Source organism: Electrophorus electricus, chromosome 1 (genome assembly GCF_041902795.1).
Source record: "Electrophorus electricus isolate QZ-2024a chromosome 1, ASM4190279v1, whole genome shotgun sequence".
In the NCBI taxonomy this organism is placed as follows: Eukaryota; Metazoa; Chordata; class Actinopteri; order Gymnotiformes; family Gymnotidae; genus Electrophorus; species Electrophorus electricus.
The window spans coordinates 7,225,729-7,241,027 of record NC_137497.1 but is presented as its reverse complement, the minus strand read 5'-3'; the positions used below and the strand labels follow the sequence as shown (position 1 = coordinate 7,241,027).

General features: G+C 44.2%; 2 protein-coding genes across 10 annotated transcripts; both read right to left on the bottom strand.

Annotated features, from left to right (window-relative positions):
- Positions 1–209: 209 nt before the first annotated feature.
- Positions 210–5,117, bottom strand: gtf2h2 (general transcription factor IIH, polypeptide 2). Of its 8 annotated transcripts, none has more exons than XM_081710787.1 (15): positions 4,713–5,115; positions 4,353–4,430; positions 4,215–4,251; positions 4,024–4,110; positions 3,887–3,937; positions 3,689–3,743; positions 3,223–3,328; positions 2,892–2,982; positions 2,679–2,766; positions 2,189–2,296; positions 1,923–1,986; positions 1,520–1,754; positions 1,275–1,459; positions 723–762; positions 210–631 (listed from the first exon to the last, which is right to left on the bottom strand). In XM_081710787.1, exons 1-15 carry the CDS (start codon positions 4,766–4,768, stop codon positions 521–523), a joined length of 1,392 nt encoding a protein of 463 aa, XP_081566913.1. In that variant the 5' UTR covers positions 4,769–5,115; the 3' UTR covers positions 210–520. The 8 variants fall into 8 exon arrangements, 7 of the variants coding, with proteins under 7 accessions (XP_081566913.1, XP_026875679.2, XP_081566908.1 ...); XM_027019878.3 differs by having other exon boundaries at positions 1,275–1,377; positions 1,559–1,665; positions 4,713–5,112; XM_081710782.1 differs by having other exon boundaries at positions 210–762; positions 4,713–5,116.
- Positions 5,118–5,258: 141 nt separating this feature from the next.
- On the bottom strand, positions 5,259–15,161 carry oclnb (occludin b). Of its 2 annotated transcripts, none has more exons than XM_081710769.1 (9): positions 15,038–15,161; positions 14,222–14,313; positions 13,221–13,899; positions 12,774–12,938; positions 11,879–11,994; positions 10,907–11,008; positions 9,459–9,630; positions 9,287–9,328; positions 5,259–6,405 (listed from the first exon to the last, which is right to left on the bottom strand). In XM_081710769.1, exons 2-9 carry the CDS (start codon positions 14,242–14,244, stop codon positions 6,307–6,309), a joined length of 1,398 nt encoding a protein of 465 aa, XP_081566895.1. In that variant the 5' UTR covers positions 14,245–14,313; positions 15,038–15,161; the 3' UTR covers positions 5,259–6,306. The 2 variants fall into 2 exon arrangements, with proteins under 2 accessions (XP_081566895.1, XP_026875686.2); XM_027019885.3 differs by having other exon boundaries at positions 10,907–11,011; positions 15,038–15,159.
- Between the last annotated feature and the right edge of the window lie 138 nt (positions 15,162–15,299).

Below are 15,299 nucleotides of genomic sequence, written 5' to 3'. Positions count from 1 at the left end.
GGTGGTGTTTGGCAGTCAGACATTGCTCTGCTGTTGAGGAAGCACACCTTAATCCGGCTGAGCGGCACACTGGTATGGGATTTGTATGACTTCTTATTCTTAGAAATAGGTGTGATTCATAGGTGTGCTCCGAGAACTCGGAGAAACTACTTGTACTGCTTCATGTCCTCAAGGAAAAGGGCTAGGTACCCTGAAATAAAACCATCCACTTGCTTTCTTTTCAAACATATTTATTGCATTCTAAAAACACAAGTATACAAAGTTAACATCTTTTGTCCTGTGGAGACGATTCCTTTTCCTGTGGTGGAAAACGGGGTGTGGGGCGACACTCGGACGCAACGCCCAAGCGACGCGGGACCCAGCCTCGAACACACGGGCCCGGGATTGTCCGACAGACGCTGTCACGTCGGCGGCTGGCTTTAGCACTTCGAAAGACGCAACTGTCGAGTCCGCGCGGGGCCGGAGGAGTGTCAGCGGGACTCCCCCCGCCCAAGTGCTTGGTCTTGCCGGGCTAGGGCGGTTAGGACGCTCCCTGAGCGTGGATGCACGACGGACAGCTGTGCAGCGTATCGTGAATGAATATGTCACACTCCACGCAGAACACACTGCTACACGTTGGACACACGTAGACCTGCGCGCGGACAGGAGTCCAAATCGGTATATAAAAAAACCCAAAAAAAAACAGCAGCAGCGATGCAAAAATAAGAGAACACGACACTCACGCTTTTGTCTTTCAGCTCTCCTTGGCAAGCTTGGCAAAACCTGAGAGAGGGAGGGAGGGGAGTGTCTTTATAACGCACACACTAGCACGCTGCATACCTGCCTATGTGCCTATTCTGGGGATAATTTGAAGGGTTCTGTAATATTAGCAAAATGGCAGGCAATCTGACCAATGAAATGAATGTTTTTCACTAAAGGGGCAGCCTACAGCAGCCTGGCCCTTCTCAGTCTTTGTTGGTCACCTTACGTGTGCACGGTACAATAGCCAGCCCATTTCAAACGGCAACCACACCGCAGAGACGGTGTGACGTAGCTAACAAATTTTTTTTTTCCCCTTCAAGTCTACCCTTCCCTGACAAGCTCACCCTGATTCAGCAGTACTGGCTACATAGTTTCTGTAAGGTGAACTATGAGAGGAATGTCTGGTTGAAACCTAGCCTGCACCACACAGGCAACTTTGGTTTCTTCAACTTTAGTCGCATTTTGAGGCCTGCCAAGCTGCGTTTTGGAATCCGAACAATAATTTTAGTGTCAGGTGAATTTTAGGCACATGCCTGTCTCCCGTGTGCTCCTCCAGGGGGCGCTCCTCAAAGGCACTCAGGGGAAAGAGGTGGTGGAAGGAGCGAGCCAGGTGGGGAGCAGAGACCAGTGTCAGCCCTGGGGACCACACACACACCCACGTACATATAATACACACAATACACACACACACACCCACGTACATATAATACACACACCCCTACACACAATACACACACACACCCACACCCACGTACATATAATACACACACACACACACCTTCAGAACCAACACATCAGACCACACCCACAAACATACCGCAGACTTTACATTCGACAGGCAGCTCCGTGTACTTGGCCCTGCACTGGGGGCAGTAGTATCCACCCAGAGTGAGTCCCGCATCTTCGCTTGAGCTGTCCAGGTGCCTAAGGACACACCGGTCAGCATTAAATGCGGCAATCTGCCCGGCCGTGCCATTTCTGCTCCTCCGCTATGCGTTCCCCCGAGCTCAGCTCTAGAGGGCAGGTCAAGCCGAATCACTCAAATACTCAGACAGACAAACAAACGGGTCTTTCTTCCCAGAAGCAGTGTGTTGAAAACAGCTGCTTGGACACCTACGGCCACCCACTATCCGCTAGAAGCCACTAGTGGCTCTGACCCAGCGTGATCCTGTGGTACTTACGACATGCTGAAGGAGGGCTTAGCATCCCGGTCGGTCACCGAGGTGATGACGTGCTGAGGGAAGCCTAGGAAAGAGGACATGCCTTAGTCTCCTGCCCACAGCCGCTTCACCAACCAGAAACCGGTCCCCTGCCCTTGGACAAGAATGTGCCACCGCTGCCGTCTCGGGAGCTGCGGAGCGCCGGGCAGCTTTATGTGAGAACGGCGCTTCGGTGGCGCCCCCCTGGGATTTCAGCAGCCCCTCGCTGGACGTTAAACTGCCGTTACCCATGCGGATCAGGGAGCACTCGGAGGAGGAGCTGGCAGGAGGCGGCCGGACGTGCAACATCAACAGCTCCTTGTAGTGGCTCTCGTCCAGGATCACGCTGTAGCTCCCTGCGAGGGAGCACAATAGGTCACAATAGGTCAGCCTGCAGCTCATCTGCATAATGCCATCTGCCTCCTTCTGAACACTGAGTATTAACAAGGTCAGCATTTTGGGGTAGCGGGTTGCTTTAACGCGCGGCTACCCAACCCTGCTCCTGGAGATCCAGCAGCCTGCGGCACTTGGTTTCGATTTGAGCCAACACGCCTCCCTCCAGTGTTCACCTGTTCCTGTACAGACCCAAGTAGCTCGATCGGGCGTGTTCGAGTAGTAGCCAGCTAGACTTGAGTATGTGGCACAGTTCCAGTATCAAGGCTAGGCACCGTTCCTTTGGAACGCTGCACAACAGTAAGCCTTCCTCATTCATTAAGATGATGATGAGGGATCACCTACCTCCTGTTTCTCTGGTGAGAACGGTACACACCCGCACCTCTGCAGACAGCCCAATCACTGACACTCGGATTTTCAATGCTTTCAGTGTCTGTTGACAACACAGAGAATCAGCCTAAAAACCATCCCGCGTTACATTAGGCAAACATTGGCTGATACGACTTGTAGCCAAAATATATTCATGTGTCCTGTTGTGCAAGCAGTCCTGTGGTCTACCTTGATGAGGTCGTAGATGTTGGCTGGATCGCAGGTGGTTAAACTGCTGAAGATGACCAAGATCTCTCTGCTAGTGTGTCCTGGCATGTGTCTACACCCAGCCAGAGAGAGACAGAGGCACAGAGAAGATGAAGAATCATTACTGTTATAGCACATATGCACCTGTTCTGCATACAAAGTCATCTCCAGGTGCTGATTATAGTAAACAAATTAAGTGCCCTCAGATCAGGGTCAGTAATACAGCGAGGCTAAACACTGAGCATCCAACTTAAGTGCACATTAGCCCAGAGGAACGCCATAACCCACCCCCCTCCTCCTGTGCAACACCCACTTAAGTGTCTGCATGGCGATGCTGAGAGCGTTGTAAAGGGATGGCTCGCCCATACACGCCGAGTCCACGGTTTTTTTCAAGGCTGCCGTGTGCTTCTTAGGGTTGCCTGGCATGACACACAGACGCACAAAACCAGCAGGTTTGAGACATGTTGCATGTGCTGACCAGTGATAAACTAGGTAGAGTGTGGGGGGACAAATCGTGCCTTGTGACAGAAGGGGTACAACCTGCCATGTGCACCTGTAACAAGCCCAGACAGGTGCACCTAATAAAGCTGTCGGTGAGTGAAGGAGAAACTTCGATGCTTCTTGTAAGGCGGGTAACGAATGCACATAACGAAACTAAAATGGGCTGTTAAGCAAATAAGACACCCTGTACACATTTTTAATGACCAGCTGGTTACCAGCATGTTATCTAAGGGAACTGGTGAATGTGAAGGACGTCTTAGCCATGTGCTGTCGTTTACCCGCCAGGTCAGTCAGTCTCTCGGCCCTCTTGTTCTTCGTAGTGATGATTCCAATCTGCAGAGAGAGAGAGAGAGAGAGAGAGAGAGAGAGAGAGAGAGAGAGAGGGGATGAAATGAACACACAGGCACCCAAACCGTTTGGTGGACCAAGGTCACATCAAACCAAAAAGGTTTGCACAAATTGATCCAATACACTACCTGACTAATGGGGTTCTGGTCGAAGTACTCATCCACGAAATACTCCATCAACTGGGGGACAAGGGAGAGAGGGCACAGCTCAGCAGAGGACCTCCACGCACCGAAAAGCATGCAAAAACCCAGCAGGCGAAACCCACCTTTAGGGTGGATGTGAGCCTGTTGGGCTTCAGGTCCTGATCCTCCATAGATCGGGACAAATCAATCACCACGTACAGGTGACGCATCTACCCGAAACCACACACAGTGGGCCTTCACCAAAAGGTTGCAACAAAGCAAAGGAGAGTAGCTACAGGACCTCAAGGAAGACAAGGATGACGTCAGGACTCACCATTCCCAGCCGAACCTGTCCGTGACTTTCGAACACCCTGAGAGGCAGCGGACAGGGAGCAGGAACACAGGCATTAGCAGTAGTATTCGCATGCTGTCCTCCATTACACAGACTCTCCTCCATACAGCTTGGTCTCACCTTTTCCTTTTGGCCTGGAAAAGAATGTCTTCCACAGTGGCTCTGAGGGACCCAGACTCATCCTCCTTCAGTACTTCCCTGGAAACAAGAAGGGGGGAGTTATTTCTCATACTCGCATCATTCTACCATTGCATCCATAACTAATGAACAAATGAACAAATGAATTTGGTCACACACCACAACACTGCCTTAAGCACTAAGCTCTTCTGAGTCCTATTTGTCCCTATAAATAAAACCGACAGTTACACCTCTTAGGTGGTCTCTCCAGTCGACCCTTTATATGTGCAACTAACTAACTTATCTGTGTTGACTACACGTTTAACCTACCAGCCAGCTTAGTTACCCTTCTCTGTAACTCACCATGTCCTCTCGTAACCCCCTTCCCACCGTTTCGATCTCTCTGGTTCGTCGTCCATCACTGAGAGTCGACACTCCCGAGTCGTTACCAAGCAAACGGACGTGAACTGAGGGGAGGACAGACCTACAGCTCGACAGTTAGCTACAGAACTATCTATCTAGCTATCTCCAGACAGGAAACCTAAAAGCTACCCAAGTTAGCCTTGCAGCTAATGTTAGCCAACTAGCTATCTAACGTTAACCGAAAAGTTAATGTGCTCACGCTTACTCTCAATATAATTCGCAATAGTCACGTTTTAATCATGAATTAATTTTATCTTTTTACAGAAAAATGAAAGAACGGCTGCTAATAAAACACAAACAGTTTGATAGCTAGGTAGTCGCAACCCTAACCGCCAATGAAATCTGAGGAGAAAATAATTGTGTGCAACGTCGTAACCGTCCCCTCCTTAAACTACACATAAAACATCGTTCCGACCCCTGTCTGCCACCTGTCGTGTTCTACAAAGAATTCCGCGTATTGAAGTCACTTTCCACCCTTTATTAAAGAAATTATAAACACAAAACAATATCACTTCGTACTTTCAACACTCTCATAAAAATAAAAAAACAAAAAATATAATAAATTGTTCATTTCGATAATAACAGTTAAGACTTTTTAGAGTATCTGTGCATGTAAATATACAAATAAGCATTCAGAGCAGAGCAAGAAAAATTAATTTATGAACCAAAAAATGCAATGTCAAGTTTGCATTAAATAAAATAATAACAGGTGATATAAAAACTTGATCACTCAAAAACTAGTGAACTGTGTTGAAGGAAAACCTTTTACTACTCAAAAGAATCAGTAACACAGTTTTTTAAAAAAGATGTTTAATTTTCTCTCATAAACTCAAAAGCCATACTCCCATTCCACAAGGAAAAGTTGATACTTTTGTGATCCAGCCTTATGATCACTAGTATTAAAGTGCTGCTTCTAGCTCCTTGGAGGGCAGTCAGGTTCTAAGTGAAGTGACCTCAGCAGGCTCAGTAATTGCAGTAAATGGGCATTTCCTACACTCTGCAAAAGCTACAGTCAGTGTTCCCGCTCTAGGCCTGAGAGACAATACATTTATCAAAAGTGTGTTGATATCGGAGTCGGATCAATGCAGATATTTGGATGAGGCAAGGAGTACTGTTCTCAGATCAGCACTTCCTTTTGGAAATATGCAAATAGGAGCCGGACATGAAGGAGTGCTTCTTTGCAGCTTTGTCAACACGGAATAAGCATACATGTCCAATAAGCACATGTTTCCAAAGATCATGAACAAAAACAAGCAAACCAAAACAAGAGTGTCCATAGACAGGAGGGTCTGCATCTTATTTTAGAATAACAAACATGTCAGAATAACACTGCGTAACTTTGATCCCACCCCAGCACTGGCTAGCTCAGCACGGCAAAACCAAAACACAAAACAAAAACAAACAAAAAAAAGCATTGTAAAACACAAACGAAAAGTGGCAAAGATAAAACCCTCATCATGTTTGTATTGGCTCAGAAGGAAACCAGCAGAGAACTAAAACAGTGTCCAAACAGGGATGGCGGGAGAGGAGGCGTTCATGGCCTCTGGTCGTACTCGTTAACCCTCTTCTTGATGTAGGAAAGTCTGGATTTGAGCTGCTTACACTTCTTCTTCTTCACTTGGTAATCTGCAGACTACAGAGAGAGAGAGAGAGAGAGAGAGAGAGAGAGAGAGAGAGAGAGAGAGAGAGAGAGAGAGAGAGAGATATTATGCCCCACCTTCCCATCCCCCAAGTTTCACGATTCAATGCCAAGACTTTGTTTGATACTGACGTCTTGATTGATTACAATGCCAAATAAAGTTGTACTGCGTAAGCAGCATTGTACATCGCATATGTAGTTAGTGGGCGATTTGCAAAGAAAACCTGTGTGAAATGACCACATGACAAATGTAAACGAGGCTTTTACATATACTAAATCTTCTCGATAGTCAGTTTGTAAAACCACCTGTAAGTAAACTGAAACTGACCTGAAATTTGAGAGTGCAGAATTAGAGGTATTAGTTGAACAGGTAAAAAAATAAAAGAACATTTATAAGCTTCAGGGCTAATGAATGAATGAATAAATAAATAGTGTAAGGTGTGTTAAGACACAATGATATAGATGATGAACTGCACAGAAAAAAGAAAGAAAAAATAATTCCAAAATAATGTCCTAGATAAGCACAAAGCGTATTATTTTGGCCTGCTGACAAAGTTTATAATACCCCAGCCTTGAGCTTTATACATTCTCCTTTCTTGTGGTCTTTTCATCCCCACGGCAACAGCCATGCCATGCAAAGATAGTGACTACCTGCCCTTCAGTACCTGACTGATTCACACACACTCCGACTCCATTCCCAAAAAGACGTTTAGGCTTAGTAAATTACCTTCGTGGGAGTCGCATTAACCTATTTACACGGAAACCGCCCTCTACTTCGCCTGTCATCTGTCGATCCCGTTAGCAGATCAGCTTGGACAGGAATGTACGAAACAACGTATTATACCACGTCTTGGACCGCTAGCTGATCGACTGCACACCGACATACCGAGCAGTGCTGCGGTCCCTGACAAAGCCGCATGCGTGTCACAGATCATTTTTAAACCCATGTTTGACTGAAAGGCTACAGATTAAAGGTCATATGACAAACCAATCTAGGGTTTTTGAAAAGCCTTATAAAACTGTCATTTGTGGAACCCTGTCACACAAAGCATTAGACAGTTGCAACAGCATTTCCTGTCTACGTTTTGAACCCAAAATGTGATTGAGCTTTTTAGGTGTTATAGCCCCACATTCGCTAAAATGCATCAAAATCGGCAGGCTACCTCAAAAGTAAAACTGAGTGAACAGACATACATTTTCATCTTAAAAGGAGCTGTTCTAGTGGCCCACTCGGTTCGGACTGTGAGGTGCGATAAATCTTAGCAACGGCGAATGCCCAATTTAATCATTTGAAAATGATTTATAAAACTGTTTGGATGAATCAAACCATCACCCACAGGTGGGAAGTAAAAGTTTAAAAACATAATACATTTGCTTTGTTAAATGTAAACTACTTCCTTATAAACCAATTCTCCTGGCTAAACATTAACTAGCCTACATTAAATTAACATGTAACATTTGTTTACTACAGGCTAGCGTGGTTTTTTAGGTGTTTGTGTGACCGTGTAAACTATAAATTTATCTTAAATCTATGCACTAAAGTAGCCCTACATGTTATGTCCTACTTTATACACTAATGTGTTAACATTACCTATCTACATTGTACAGTGTGTTCCCATTTTATTAGGCATCCATATAGGAACACTGGGAAACATTAGGTGTATAGTTACAGAATCCACCCTGTGTGTTCCTCACAATCTTATCAGCTGTCCTCTACCTTATCAATCAGTGGAACAGGACCACCGCTGTCTAAGTGAACACTGGGTACAAATCAATACTGTTGTGCCCCATACACTTGTATCAGCATTTGCCACTGCTGTGTTGACAGAGGTCCACCACAAATATGGTGGTCTGTACGGATTAATGGGTAATCCGGACACACCGCATTGATAAATCGTGAGCAACATATTGGCTGTAATTTTTATCTGCAAAAAGCACCCATGGTAAGGGTTTCTGATAAAATGACCAATGCATGTATCTATAAAATAGGCGGATGTAATAAACTAGACACTCACTGAATGTTGAATGTTTTTCCTATATGATAGGTATTTGACAAACACCTAAAATAAATAAATAAATACGGTAGCTAATATAAAGTTCATTAGCTCCATACTAACTATAATTAAATGCCAAATAACCAGTAGAATTAATTAAAGAATCTAGTTAATATTTTGATAAAGAAGACATAAGTATTTAAACTTTTAATAAGCATGTTGGTAAAGTTTTGATTTATCCATATTCTCTCCATATTTTCAAAACTGCCGTTAACTCTTCCGACCTTCACTGTCCTTTTGTAACTGCCACAGCGTGCAGTGGTCATGACTGAGCTGACAAAAATCGGCGGACCAACAGAGATTTGACGTGAATGTCTCGTTCTGAGACCCACTCCCTAAACTATACTAAAAGACAGAAGAAAAAGAAAGATGGCAGATGGAGAAGAGATTCCAGAAGCTTCAGCAAAATACTCCAGCAGAAAATCACGAATGTGGCAAAATGTGTGGGAATTATTAGAAATCTTTTTGAAAAAGTTTAAGTCTCATCATTTGTATTTACTGTATACTTCTAACATTTTGATACAATTTGGCATGTGAATTTTATAATTTTATCTGAAGCATTTGGCACAAAATTAATTCTGTAATTCTCCCTGACAAACAATCTACGTCTCAACTGCTCAAAAGCCACTTTAACCGATCTCTGAAAAAGCCCGACGTTAACTGATCCCCTGTTTATCTCTGCTGTTTAAAACGGATTAAACGAGTAAATGAAATAGGGATCACAACCTCAATTTCAATTCACCTGAAGTCATCCATGTATCTCAAGAAAGGATTCTATACACCGTGTCTACATATTTCCAAAAGTGTAACGTTGACATTACCTGCTTCAACTCCTTCAGTCGGGTGTACACCTGCATGGCATCCTGTTAAGAACGAAGAGCACAAAAACACAATTAACAGACAAATCAAACCGATTCCAGCTTGACTTGGACTCGTGTCAAAACACCACGACTATCTGGCCACGGCTCTTCTGGTGCGGAAAGGCCCCCCCACCTGGAAGTGGGGGCTCCCCTCCTCAAAGCAGTCCAGCTCTCGGTCCACCTCGGCCAGGCCCAGGTTGATGTCGTCCAGCTCGGCCTGCAGTCGCTTGTACTCCATGTGGTCCCTGTCGAACTGCCGCTTGTACCTGAGCCTCTCGTCATCGTTAGTGATGCGAGGGAAATCGCTAAGAGTGAGCGAGTGAGGGGGATAGAGAGAGAGTGGGATAGAGAGGTTACCTAATGCCATTAAATAATCTTTTTTATTTTATTACTTATGGCCTTTGATGGGGGCAGTAAAAGGGAATATAAACTAGACAACATCCTTGTACATTTATGTACCATGAGCACTACACAGTAACTATATGCAGTACACAATATGTCCGATACATAAGACACAGATTAAAGTGCAAGTGTTGGGTAGGTGTTGGGTTAAGTTATGAGAATACTGCTGGTGTTACTTATACTCATTTTTCTTCATCCGCACGTGCGCTTAAAAATGCATATCTAAAGTGGTGTTTAAAGAACAGGATCAATTTTTCCTTCTTTAGCCAAGTAGCTTTAACAAGGAATCACTGTATATATGACTGCATGTGTGTTAATAAAGTATAAATGACTGCGTGTGCTGATACTGTATAAATGACTGCATGTGTGCTAATATTGTATAAATGACTGCATGTGTGCTGATGCTGTATATATGACTGCATGTGTGCTGATACTGTATAAATGACTGCATGTGTGCTGATACTGTATAGATGATTGCATGTGTGTTAATACTGTATATATGACTGCATGTGTGCTGATACTGTATAAATGACTGCATGTGTGCTGATACTGTATATATGACTGCATGTGTGTTAATACTGTATAAATGACTGCATTTGCATATGAAGGGTGCACAGATCAGCATAGGATAAGCGATCACAAAGTGAGAATTCATTTAGGAAAAACTGTCCAGGAGGGAAGACTATTGGAAAGTTTGGCTGAAGAATATTAAGGAATATTTAGATACGATTATATTTTCTTAGAAAACAGTCAGAATAGCCAGAATATCTCTGGATTGATGACAAACCCTTAATGGCCATGTGGGTCCCTGCATTGTTTTGATTTTAATTCTAGATGTACATGCAACCACTAGCATCACAAAACCACAGCAACACCCAAGTGGCCACAAGTTGCTTGAGCTGAGCCAGAAGACCAGGAAAGCTCCTCCACTGCGCTACTGTACAGAAATGACAAGACTGGAATGACGTTCGGCTCCCCGAACACTCCCTGCGTTAGACATGTGGGCAGAGAGAGAGCACAGCACACACGGGACATAGGGGCATGGAGGCACGGTGGCTTTTACCCTCCAAGATTCACTCTCAGCCCAGTTTCAACTGAAAAAAAAAGCCCACAACACCCAACAAGCTACAGCCGAGTCCCCAGCTGGGGACTGTTGTTAATGTTGTGAAAGCATCTTACGTGTCATAGTCAGTTTCCTCGAGGTCGTCGGCCGATTCCGTCCCTGTGTCTAAGTCTCTTAGTTTACTCTTCGTATCACTCAGTGTGCTGTTCAAGTCAGAGCTACTATGAAAGGGATAGACAAGTTACAATCACTACACATGTCCAAAACGCACACATCCAAAACAGTGACACCCTAAACAAACAGGCGCGTTAGGAACAAGACACCTGAAACGAAAGGAGAGGTGAACGCAACAACAGAGACACTGTAAACATAGGGCAAAAATACACAAGCCCAAAGCTTTAAAGCTTCAACAAGCAACATATTTATGCTTTGTGAGTGATATTACTGGATGGCTGCTAGACAGGAAGAAGTAAAGTGTCATTGGTTACTGCAGAAACCTTTCAGTCACTGCACAACATTCCATCATTACTACCTAATGGCAGTATGAGAATGTGCATAATTTCACATAATGTGATGCAAAATTATATATATATATATATATATATATATATATATATATATATATATATATATATATATAGTCTTAATCGTGGTTTTATATGGTTTTACAAGTAAATTCTATGTAACAGACTAATTTTAAACTGAATTTGCAATGTATAAATTAATTCAATCTGTAATCATGTTGTGGCTACATGAAGATACGCAAGACACCCAACACCTGACAGCCTGCGGCTCATTTGTTCATTAAATGTTTAATTTATTAAACATCAGTTTCACCTCTTTCACTGAGTGGGCCTGATTTGAATTCTCGTGGAACAGGCTAGTCAAGCTCGACCAATAAACAAAAGAAAGTCTTCCAAAGATCCTGTACAGCAAACATTCTCAAAATGCTTCTTTCACTTCTTTGATCTTCTACCCACTAGCTTTAAGCTTTAAGTTAATATTTGACAATGAACAAGAAAAGTATTTCTGTTTTATTTTCAAGCTGTTCTAAGGCATTTTCCTTTTTTTCTCTCAGAGAAACTCACCCAGGGAGATAGAGTGGTTTCTCCACATCCGGGGTTTGACTGAGATTCCATGATGTGCCAATCTGGTCGTTGTGGTCTTTCACCAAAGACTCGGGCTCACCAGACACATCAGTCACCTGTCAGGTCAGAAGTTAGATAGGTCACAGTTCACACCAGCCTTAGAGTACAAAGTGACCTAACTTTGTGTTCAGGTATTTAATGAACAAGCTCTGTTTCCCAACGTTGTCATAACAGCAAGAAAATGGAACGAAAAAATGGTGTACTGTAGCTTTAAGGCAAAGACTAACATTGGTGCTGTTGGGAAAGTGGGCTGTGGTCGCGTTACCAAAATATTTTTAAAAACCTCAGTGATTTCAAACTGGAGAAAGCATATTAATTATGGTCATTTGAAGTGTTGGGACAATTCTGAAGTTTTTTTGACATCATCAGCAAACAGAGGACATGTAGCCTGTTCCATCTTCATATGGTAAACAGCATGTGGACACATTAAGCGCAAGCAGAACCGGTTCCCCTAGTTCCTAAGCAGATAGTATCAACAGATATCAGCACACAAACACAACAAAAACTACCACAGCTTACACCATTCACCTGTCTGACCCACAGGCGGTATATTCCTCCTGACCAGCTAAAACTGGATCAAAAAGATGTTGAGATAACGTGAGAAATTAAAAAAATTTCTGAGAGCATTTAGACAAGAGTCATACTTATAATTCCCCGTGTGCCATGTTATTTACATAACCGTATTTTATGACTTTTGACCTCATGTGATTTCACCGCAAACCAGTGAAAGTGCCTTTCAAGGCCTCTGGATGTGCACAGAAATAATTAGAAGCTGGACATGGTTCACTTGATAGCCCATACTATAAATAACTGGCCTCCATGAAGGCATACGCACCCATTTCTCGACACCATGAGAAAAGCCGTCGTTGAAAGTTTTGGGTTCCTCCCAGAGCACACGGTGCCTGCTGTACCGGTTGATCTGCTGGCGGGTCTTTGCAGCGAACACCAGCAGAATGATCAGTGCCACCACCACCAGGAAACCTAAAACGATGGCAACAGCCTGGGAGGGAAGAGGGAAAGATTAGACTGTTACACCACAAAAACATTAGTGGTCCTGCCCCATGTTGAAAAAATAAAAAAAAAATAAAAAAGAGCATAGTTCCACAGTGGAATCATGATGTGGAAAGCGGCAAATCCAGATGTTAATCCAGAGGAACGGTGGGCGTATTTCCTACATCCCATGGCAAGGAAGCATGAAGGAAAGATGGAAGACAATTTTACAAAATGATTTCCAAATCCGGGGTTGGACCTAGATGTACGGGGTTCTGCAGGACTCACTCACCTCTTGAGGTTCCACCACACAGTAGTGATACATGTACTGGTTGATGAAGATGCCCGACGCTTGCGGCTGGTTCTGATACTGGGCACACAGCTGCCAGATCATATTGTACATCATGGAGCCCGAGGACTGGGCTGTGGGGTTGATGGCCACCAGGTACACGATGGTGGCGACGAGCATGAGGAAGGCCAAGATGACGGTGATGATGATGGACGCCAAGTAGAACTTGGGGGACTTGGAGGCGCTCTGCCTCGACACCGCCAGGATGAAGATGACCAGCATGGCTATGAAGATGATGGCCGAGATGCCGATGATGAAGCCCTTGCCGGTCACGGGGTCGACGTATCCACCGTATCCGTATCCGCCGTATCCGCCGTATCCGCCGACCCCGCTGCCGTACATGCTGCCCCCGTATCCGTACCCTCCTCCGTAGGAGCCGCTCCCGTAGCTGCCGTAGCCCATGTTCCCAATCCCGCCCATTCCCAGGCCTCCCATGCCCATGGCCTCCATGTCGTAGTCCCACGCCAGCGTGGACGCCACGCAGACGAACACGCCCACGCACATGATGATGATGATGATGGACATGATCTTCATCACGCCCGGAGGCGACTTCCAGCGGTAGTAGTGCAACAGCTGCTCATCGGGGTAGTGGGAAAAGGTGTGTTGAGAAGATCGATGGGGACTAAAGGAAGACAGAAGTAAACAAACAAACAAATAAACACACACGTCCTAATGTTGCTATAGTAATGTCCTAAGACGGGGGTTGCCAAGTTCTGTCTACCGTTCTGCACAGTGTTGTTCCATCCCTAATTTAGCACATCTGGCTCTAATATTAAGATGTTGCTGAAGGACCTCATTAACTGAGTTTGGTGTGTTAGATTAGCATAGGAAGTGCACTCCAGAAGTGGAGTAGGAGTTGGGCAGCTATATCCTAAAATATATTTTCATAGTTTTATTTATTTGCACCTATAGTGTAATAGGTTATGAAGTATATGAATACTTACGATCTATACTTGTTTGATGCCATTCCGTTTTCTGGTGGACCTCTAAGAATTCTTTACTGAACCGGTTTTACTTTTTGCGATGAAAAAACTTCCTGGGGGAGAAAATAAGCACGAAAATCACATTTTACTCCATGTTACACAATATTTTACACTATTACTACGTTGCTGTCCATAGGCGTACAAGTCTTCCCAGATAGCGGGGGACAATATGAAGGGGCTCGCCGTGTGTGCTAAATTCCACAAGTGTAAATTAAAATGTAAATGTGTGGGGCTGTTCCCAAGTACAAGAATTCCCGGCGTCACACTTTACGCAGAAAGCGCGTCAGTAACCACCTTGCGACCGCGGCATATTCTCCAGGTCAGATACACACATTACAGCATAATGGCGTGATTTAACGAACCTGATTAAAATTCCAGATTTATTTAAAGACAGATAGCTAATAATAAAGAAACAACTTTGGCGCGGCCATCTGTGAAGTATAAATATTCTATAGGTTACTATACTGTCATTTAAATATCAGCACTCAGAATGTTTTCAAAGAGAATATGTAGCATACAACGTATGTACTAAGATTAAAAAAAGGTTATTTTTAATACAAATTGGAAATGGAAGGATCGAGTATAAAATAGCAGATATAGAAACGCGCCAAATTACCCAAATTAAGCAAAAGTAACCGCTAACGAAAAAATACGAAATTTTTGTCTTATCTCTAATTTATCGTCATAATGTATTTGTTAAAGATAAATAAATATTCAGCGTATTTTCTATTAACGGCAGCCAAACAGGCGAAAGAGCGCAACACGTTCAGGACTCACCTGTATGTCTCCACTACGAGCGCCGTCTGGTACTTTACGCTTTCCCTCCACCAAGGTGTTTTGGATTACGAGCAATGGTGAACGCCCCGAGGGCTCTACAACTGGTAGATCGCTGGAAAGTGCCCCGCCTCAGCCCTGACAGTCCTCTACTGCATGCAGTCTATATGAGCAAGGAAGGAGATTGTGGGAGTTGGTGGCTGGAAATGCAGTTTGCGCGAAACTCCCACTGTGAAGAAGCAGCACGATCGGAGTGTGACCTAAA